The sequence below is a fragment of the Lucilia sericata genome, unplaced genomic scaffold (assembly GCF_015586225.1).
Source record: "Lucilia sericata isolate MDLA Ls3-8-SP2 unplaced genomic scaffold, ASM1558622v1 Contig000072F_arrow, whole genome shotgun sequence".
NCBI lineage: Eukaryota > Metazoa > Arthropoda > Insecta > Diptera > Calliphoridae > Lucilia > Lucilia sericata.
Genome location: NW_023994106.1, coordinates 135,104 through 145,047, shown reverse-complemented (window position 1 = coordinate 145,047; position 9,944 = coordinate 135,104). Strand labels below are relative to the sequence as shown.

General features: G+C 28.6%; 1 protein-coding gene across 2 annotated transcripts in view; it reads left to right on the top strand.

Moving 5' to 3' along the window:
- Positions 1-357: 357 nt before the first annotated feature.
- LOC119616433 (steroid receptor seven-up, isoforms B/C) overlaps positions 358-9,944 on the top strand; it is a 44,940-nt gene continuing 35,353 nt past the window's right edge. Inside the window, exon 1 of one of the 2 annotated variants that reach the window (XM_037972767.1) lies at positions 358-2,162. In XM_037972767.1, coding sequence (XP_037828695.1) covers positions 1,445-2,162 — 718 coding nt within the window. In that variant the 5' untranslated portion in view covers positions 358-1,444. The remainder of the gene's footprint in view (positions 2,163-9,944) is intronic. The other variant, XM_037972768.1, reaches the window with a different exon arrangement.

The window sequence follows — 9,944 nt, the reverse complement described above, 5'->3', positions numbered from 1 at the left end:
GAATAAATAATACGAGAAAAAAAACCAACAAGAAATGTTAATAAAAAAATCAACAAAAAAATATAGAAACGAATAAGAAAACTTAAAGATAAAAAAATCTTGAAAATACACATAAAAAAAGTAAACAACACAAACTAGAAGATACAACAACGAGGTAACTGTCAGTTACACTAAATGAACTAATAAGAAAAATAATACAAAAACGTATATAAAATGACACAAACATGAGAGCAGGAAATCCAACAGACTGAGAAGCAGTAGTAGAAATAATGAAAAAATATATATATTAAATGGAACTCAATAAGAAAAACAAAACCTATAGAGGAAAGAAAAACAACTGAGTTGCACAGATATTATGAGTATATTTTTTGAATGTATGTGTCTTTCGTTAACATTTCTAGCAGAAAGAATAACAAAAGAGCAAATGTATCTCTGGTGGATGTGAGTATTAAAGCATACAGATACTAAGTAGTTGGTAGCTGTTAAATGTTTGACTCAAAAGTGCAAACAAAACACATTTTAAGGTCTTGCCCCAACACCACTCAACACAACACAAACTCACTCTTTGCCACATTAACAATATACAAACCAAAGCACCACCACCACCACCATCAGCAAACAGTGAGCAAGAGTATTTTCTCGCTGTGAGCGAAAGAGCAACAGAGACAAATGTATGGTAAGAAGAGTAGAAAAAATGGGGTGGTTTTAACTTGAAACCATAAGATACTGCATGTATCTGTGGGATATTTGAGTGGTGGAATGAGAGAGATTTGTGTGATGTGTCGTTAGGTCGAAATGGTCGAGTCGGGTCGGGTCGTGTACCTTTTGCCACGAATGTTTTGCCAGTCAGGCTCTAAGAGGCCTTACGAAAACAGCTGAGATTTACGCTGCTCGCATGACGCGCATTTCTTAAAACTTAACAAAAAAATTATTAAAATAAAACACAAAAATTTAAAATTAAATTCTAAAGCAAAGATAAAATATTTTTTAAAATTTAACACATATGTATAAAAAATATTAAATACGAAATTTTTCTAAAAAAAAATCTTTAAGTTAAATACAAAAAAAAAAGAAATTTAAAAAGATAAGAAAAGAAAATTTACAAAAGATAAAAGAAAATTTGTATTAAGTGTTAAAAATTTTAAAGAAATATATAAAGAAAATTTTTAAAAAAAGTGAAAATACAAAAAATAAAAAGAAAATGATATGAAAATATCTAAAGAAAATTTATAGAAAAATATTACAAAAAGAAAATTTGGAATAAATAAAAATTATACCAATAACACCAAAGTGAAAACCAAAATAATTGGATTTTTTTTAAAACAAAAAAAAAGAAATTTTACTAAAACACATATTAAGACCGTTGACCCTTTGAGGCCTACGGCTTATAAAAATTACAAAAGTGCATTCTTCTTATAATTCGTGTACACCAACGGCCGCCAAAATGATAACACACAACTCTTTAAGTGTCTACGGAGGCGGCGTTATGTGTGCTTCACCCTCAACAGCACCCGGTTTCTTTAATCACAGACCCCAATCGGGAGCTGAACTATCACCCTTTGAATTGGGTATACCCAGATCTATGGCTCTAGGAGTACCACCACCCACCGCTTGGCATGATCCCAATTTGGGACAACATTTACATGCCTCCGCCGGTCCTGGCTCTTTGGCCGGCACACAAAATACAAATGCCGGCTCGGTGGGCACCGGCGGTGGTACCACACCCTCCAGTGTGGCCAGCCATCAATCGGTGGGCATTAAACAAGATTTATCCGCCTTAAATGCTTCCAGTGTCAATCCAAATAACCTGCAACAAACGGCCACACATCATACCATCAAAGAAGATCTATCCGCCATGACCAATACATCACATCATACGTCAGCGGGTCAGCATCAAAATACACATGATATGAATTCCATGCTTAAGGGTTCCCAATCGAATTGTATGGTGGGTAGTGGTAGTAGTAGTGGCAATAACAATACCGGCGGCAATAGTAATAATAATGGTGGTGGTGGCAGTACAACACCTAGTTCACAGGCCAATAGTTCACATTCACAAAGTAGTAATAGCGGCTCACAAATCGATCCTAAACAAAATATCGAATGTGTAGTGTGTGGTGATAAAAGTTCCGGCAAACATTATGGTCAATTTACATGTGAAGGTGAGTTTTGAAAGTTTTGTAAAAATTATAGTTAAAGGGCCTTTGGTTTACCTGAAGTTTAGGAATTTATTGATTTGTTATCTGTGGCATAACTGCCAATCAATATTGTCAAAAGTTGTAAGTCCAAAAAAAAAAACAAAAATCAAGCAATTATTATTACATCTGGGGTTATGTTGGGTTTTTGTAAAGAAAAAAATCATTTAGTTAAAAATCTGAAAAAAAAAAAAACTTAACACGCGTTTTATGACAGCCTACTATAACTGATGAAGATCTTTTTTTTTATGTTTAGAAATACAACAAAGATAGAAAAACAAGGTGTGCTAAAACATGAACATCATGCTGATGATGATGATGATGACCATACAAAAATTAAATGATGTTTAAAATTTAAACACCAAATCTTATAAGAAATTCCCAAATAGACAAAAATAGACAAATAAAAAGTGTGCCTTACAAAACCAAAAACGATCTTTAATAAAAATTTCAATTTACAATTTAAATTCATACATTAAATGGCCAGCAGCTTTTATAGATTTTATGGCAAAGCTTTAACAAATGTTGTTTTTGTAAAAGGAATTTTCTTTTAGCTTTTTTAAAACTGATTTTTAAACCAGATTTTTTTTCGTTATAGATATTGGTGTTGATTTTTTTTCGTTTTTAAAAGAAATTTTTAGCGCCTCTTTATCTTATTTGATAATTTTGGTTTTTAGTTTTTTTTTTGTTATTCTCGTTATAAATCATTTAATCCAAATGTTTTTGAGATTTGAAAAAAAATGCGTTTTCAAAAACAAACAGATAAAAAAAATCCCACCAGAACAAAAATTTAATAACGCCCACAAAAAAGTGGCTAAAAAAATTTCGCCACAAATAATATTTATGAGTTTTCAGATTGTAACTAAAAAACAAATATGTTGGATTTTTTTTTTGGTTTCTTTTTGCACAAGTGTAAACACCCTGCTTTAAGTTAATGAACCCTTAAGCCATGAGTAGGGAACCTGTCGCTGGCAGAATATGAAAATGTTCGTCATACATTTTTTTGTAGGTTTAAATAACACATCAGACATCAATGTTTAAGATAACATTTACTTATTTTAAAATGATCTTCAATGTTTATAATTATTTTGAGTTTCAAATATAAACATTTCTTACTTCAGACAAATTTGTATGATTTTGATTGTTCATACAAAATGTTTCTTCGCTTCTTTTGTTAAACATTTTAAATGTATTGAAGGATTTTAATAAACATTTTTATTGGACCAAACAAACCTAAAATTTGAACTATTTTTCACAAATTTCTGTTGTATGATTTCTTCGTCATACATTTTTTTGTATGATTAAGCTACAAATCAGACAAAAAGTTTAATACTACAATAATTATCCTTAGATTGTCTTTAATGTTTATAAATATTTAGTTGAGTTACAAATATAAACATTTCTTACTTCAGACAAATTTGTATGATTGCTCATACAAAAAGTTTCTTCGCTTCTTTTGTTAAACATTTAAAATGTCTTAGAAGATTTGGAAAAAATTGTTTATTGTTCCAAAAAAGCTCAAACTATAACTATTTTCCAGACATTTCTGTTGTATGATTTCTTCGTCATACATTTTTTTTGTATGTTTAAGCTACAAATCAGACAAAAAGTTTAATATTACAATTATTTACTTTAAATTGTGTTTAATGTTTAAAAATATTTAGTTGAGTTTTTACCTTAACTCTTGGTTGCTTCAGACAAATTTGTATGATCTTGATTAATCATACAAAAAGTTTTTTGCCTTATTTTGGAAAATATTTTAAAAGATTTACAGGATTTTGATCAAATTTCAACGTCATACATTTTTTTTGTATGTTTAACAGACAAAAATGTTAATATAACATTTATTTTCTTCAGTGTTTATAAATATGTATTTAGTTGAGTTTTAAGTATAACCCTTGATTACTGCAGACATGTTTTGTATGGTCTTGATTGATCATACAAAAAGTTTCTTCGCTTATTTTGTAAAACATTTTAAACGATTTACAGGATTTTGATCAAATTGTTTATTGAACTAAAAAAAGCTTAAACTATAACTATTTTTTAAATATTTCTTTTGCATGATTTCTTCGTCATACATTTTTTTGTATGTTTAAGCAACCAGTCAGACAAAACTTTTAATATTATGTTGGTGAACTTAAAAAATTCCTAAAACATTTTTAAATATTTAGTTAAGTTTGTAATATGAATATTTATTACATCAGACAATTTTGTATGATCTAGATTGATCATACAAATAACTTGCAAAAACCTTTTAAATTACTTGAAGATTTTGTTAAAGTCATTTATGCTGTTTTAAGTATTTTTCAGACTTTACTTTTGTATGATTTACTTGCAAAATTTTCGATTTATAAACAATCTCATTTAAATTTCATATTTCTTATATATCAAAATATATTGTCATCTATGCGTACAACACAATTAATCTTTCATGCATGTTTCGGCATACAATTTTTGCCTTCCTTCTTCATTCATTCTGATTCATTTCTTACTTTTCTATATCTTTCACATAGCCATATGTATGTATGAACCAACCATTTGTTATAGAAATAAAAGGTATATTTGTACCTAGCAGTAGTGTTGTATGTATCATCATCAAAAGTAATAGAGATTACTTTATAGTAAAAAAAATATGAAAAGGCAGCCGTAAAACGAACACGTACAAACAATGCCACAACAACAACAAACCAGAACCAAACAGCTTTTTAAACCAAAAGCTTAAGCATGCGAACAAAACTAAAGAATTTTAAAGAATAAAATGATACTGAATCCGTAACAAAAAAACCCCCCTCAACTGCTGGAACAGACAATGCGTTTTTTTTTGTGAACTGGGATTTATAATTCCAAAGGAGAGATAGTTAAGATAGTCAAGCGGATGGATGGACAGACGGACGGCAAGACAGACAGACGGACAGACATACAAATAGTGTAGCAGACAGTTAGTTAGACATTAGGTTTACACTAGCTGAGTGAGTGAGTGTGTCTAGTATGGTATAAACCTTCTTATAAACGATCATCAACAATAAACATCAAGCTTATACTGAAATGCCGCGTTTTTTTTTGTTGCCCCTTCCTTTATATTATATAAGGTAGTGGAGAATATTGCTGTTGTAGTTGTTGTGCTATCTTAAGTTGCACGTGAATTTTTTCTTAGATATGTTTTTTTTTGTGGTTTGTTGTAAGTAAAAAGATTTACCTATCTTATGTGTTGTTTCTAGATAACGAGCGAGTAGTTTTAGCACAAATTTTACTTGTATTTTGTTATTGTAACAAAAACAAAATACAAGTAAAATTTTAACTCAAACTACTCGCTCGTTATCTAGAAACAACACATTAGTTTTTTTTTTGGCATATTATTTGTGTAGCTTATGTAGTTTTTTGGGATTTCTAAACAATGCGTTAGAAGATTTGGTTTAAAATGAATTGCAAAAGTTTTTTTTGTCTGTTGCAACTTGACTTAAGAATAAACTTGACATTATGTTGTTTGGGTATGCTGTATGTATTGGAGTTTAATTTTTAAATTGATTGCTATCGTGCTTTTCTCATCATCATCATCAGTTTGGACATGTTTGCCACAACTAAACAGTTTAATTTCAACTTGCCTCCAAATGTTTGTGTGTATAAGTTGAAAAGCTTTAAGTTTATATAAACAAAATTTTGAAAATTTTTTGTTTATTAATAATAAAATATACATGGTTTCCTATAATATCTAGCTATTAGCAGACAATTAACAAACATTAGCCCAACAGCCACCCACATGATTAAGAGTTATAATTTCTAAAAATTTCTTTCAATTAAAATAACTATTAGTTAAACTTTACCCTTTTTTTTTCTACATACAATAAATTTCAAAAAAATTTATTTGGGTTTTAAAACAAGTTCTTTAGGTTTGTCATGTTTTTCTTTTCTCTGCTGCTTAAATTTTTTCATGTCTTTTAATTTATGTTTAAATTAAAAATAATTTTTTTTAATAAACAAAAATTCATATTACTCTTATTCATAATTGTACAATGTTCATCATATACATATATAAATATGAATGACAACAACATGTTACAATTTTTTTTTTTCTTAATGTTTAGTTTTATTATTAAACGTGGGAATAACTTCAAACTACTACTACTTGCTTTAGCTTTCTTTAAAAAAAAAACTTTAAAAACAGCACAGCAAACTTAAAATGTAAATGTTTTCTTTATAAAGCTAATTAATTAAAGTACAACATCTAAATTAAAATAATAAAAAAAAACACAGTAACAGCAAAAATATATAATGTTAAATTATTATATTTTATGACCAGCTTTTGTGTTTCCTACATTTACACACAAACACACACACAAATTCTATTAAAATGCATAGAATTTTTATATGTTTTATATATGAACTGCATGCATATTGCCTGATATAAACTCATGTTATTTGTTGTCATATTCCTTTATGCCCAGATTAAGCTACATTATACTTCCACAACTTGTCAGTCATGTTAGTGATGTTGCAGTCAGTCAGTTAGCTAGTTGTTTTATAACGAAAAAACCAACCTAGAAATTAATTGTTTTAACTGCATTAAGTTGACAATTTTTCCTAAAGGCATAATATAGTTGGATGTTTAATGAAAAAAAAAATAAACTTTCGCACATATTTCTTAAAAATTTTTTCTTGTTTGCAATTGTAACATTAAAATTTATGTAGTAAATATGTTATTAAATTAAAATTTTAAATGAATTTTTAATAAATTTTTTTTAGTTTCTGTTTTTTTTTTCACTCTAAATACTAAGAGAATTGACAATAACTTGTATTTTTTATGTAGTTAACGGTAAAAGTTAATTATTATTAAAAGAAAATGTTGAAAATAGGCAAAATAAAGATACAAATCTAAAAAGTATCTGTTGAAAACAGTAGCTCTTAACAAAAGTTGGAATTTTATTAAGATTTATTGGTTTTAAAACATATTTTTGGAGATTTTTTTTCAAAAAGTACTTTGGTACTTTTTGGGATTTACAAAAAGTACTTTAGTACTTAAGAGTTTCTTTATGTATTAACTTATTAACAGGTTTTTTGTTAATATAAAAGCAGTTTAGACACTTTTTCAAAAAGTACTTTGATACTTTTTTGATAATTTGAAAAAGTACCTTGATACTTTTTTGTAAATTTGAAAAAGTACTTTGATACTTTTTTGTAAATTTGAAAATGTACTTTGATACTTTTGAAACTTCTTTTTAGAGCTTTAAGTTAAACTAATTTTTATACCCTACACCACTATAGTGGGGAGGGTATTATGCGTTTGTGCTGATGTTTGTAACACCCAAAAATATCGGTTCTACACCCATCTTAAACTATACCATACTATATCCGTCTGTCTGTCCGTCTGTAGAGCTTTAAGTTAAACTAATTTTTATACCCTACACCACTATAGTGGGGAGGGTATTATGCGTCTGTCTGTCTGTCTGTCTGTCTGTCTGTCTGCCTTTCCGTCCATCTGTGTGTCCCTCTAAACCTTGTGTGCACTCTACAGGTCGCAATTTTCAAGATAATTTGATGAAATTTGGCACATATGTACTCTTCTTTTCACCCAAGGACGAATCCTATTGAAAATGGCTAAAATCGGTTTATTATTTCGTATAGCCCCCATACAACCGTAACCGGCCGACTAGGTCTTTTGAGCTCATAAATATGTTAAATGTTCTTGTATCATTTCAAAAATCGGCAAAACTTAGTTTTATATAAGTCTTGATGACACTTCCGATTTTCATAATGATCGGACCTCATTTAACCCTAACCTCCAAACAAAGTCCTCTTCAGAAAATGGCTTAATGGTCAAAATTCACTTATAAACACTAATGTCACGATATTCTGCATAAATAACTTTAATGTAGACGAAAATTCCTCTACTTCTTTTTCGTATAAAGCCATTTATGAACTTTTTTTGAAAACGTACTTTTGGTACTTTTTGTTTTCCATATTTCAGCAAATACTAAGGAAAAAGGCCTTTTAGCCGATTTTTCCCAAAAGTACTTTAAAAATTGATTTATTTTCAAAAGTTTTCGAACCTATAAACACTTCTTTTTCAAATAAAACTTTTTTTTGAAAAATTATTTTTGGTACTTTTTTGTTAATTTGAAAACTTTTTTCCTTTATTTTTGAGAATTTTTGGGTGAAAAGACCTTTTCCCAAAAAATACTTTATTACTGGTTCTATTTTCCACAATGTTTTTAAGATTTCAAACCTATCAACACTTCTTTATCATATAAAGCTTTGTATAAACTTTTTGTGAAAAAAGTATTTTTAGTACTTTTTGGTACTTTTTGTTTGTTTGTAAATTTCTAACAATTTTTACTTAATTTTTGTGAATTTTAAGCATTTTACTAACCATTTCTATAAAAACAAATTCCAATTAATTAGAAAAAAATCCAAATTTTTTTCATTTCCACTTTGTTTACCTATTTTCCTAACAAACTCCCCTTTAATTACTATTTTTGTCCAAAAAACAACAAGACAAACAACCTAAAAAAAACGTTTTTTTGTTTTTTCTCTCAAACAACAAGCTGTACAATATCATTTCCAAAAACCTTGTAATTCATTTGAACAACTCTTGTAAAACAAATAGTGTAGTACTTGACAGTAGAATTTTGTTTCCCCCCCAAAAAAAATAAAGTAAATATTGTATAAAAAACCCTTTTTAAATTGATTTTCATTTAAGGTAAGCTTTAAGAAAACGTTTCACAAAATTAAGCAAAAAATATCAATGTGAAAAACTATCAGGCAGCACGAAGTTTTTTTTTTTTTGGGATTCTTTTGCAGAAATAAGTAACATGATCGTGATCAAAGTTAAAAAAACGAATAGAGAGCAAGAAATATAAAAAAACAATTGATGGGTTTTTAAGCAAATTATGGGGGGAATTGGGGGAAGGGGCCGAGGTTAGCAGAGAGAAAACCTTAACAAATTGTAGGCTAAAGTTTAGGAGAGTCGAAAAAATATAACGGTTTAATTAATTATTTTCTAAGAGACTTGTTAAAGGAAATAAACAAATTATAAAGAGGAACAGGAAGTAAAATTTTTTAAAAAAATTTTATTTATGTGCTGATGTTTGTAACACCCACAAGTATTGCTCCTACAGCCACCTTAAAGTATACCAATCGCCCAGAATGCAGAATCACTTTCTGAGTCGATTTAGCTATGTCCGTCTGTCTGTCTATCTGTCTGTCCGTCCGTCCGTCTGTGTGTCCATGTAAACCTTTTGCGCACTCTACAGGTCGCAATTTTCAAGATAATTAAATGAAATTTGGCACATACTCTTCTTTTGATCCAAAGCCTATTGAAAATGGCTAAAAATCGGTTAGTTTTATAAAACAAATTTTGTATGAAAATTTCGCTTTATAAACTGTTTTATAAAATAAAATGTTATTTAGGAATAAGGGCGTTAATTTATAAACCTTTTATAAAATAAACAGGTTTGTTTATGAATGAGAGTGCGTAAGAAATTAACCTATATTATAACTTTAGTTAATAGTTCTAACCTTAAAAACCATTAGCAATTTTCTAGTCATTGTGGCAAGTTTATATGGAAACTTCCCCCTTTTAGGTTTTTGTTCTAAACTGTCAAAATCTTAATCATACTGTGATTATAATGCCTAACATAATTTGTATTTTCCTTTTGTGAAAAGAAAAACCAAATCTAAACCATAAATTAAGTTAAACACTCTTTTTTTTTCTTACCAACTTTAGAGTAGAATTAACAAAAGTTCATGCTCGTT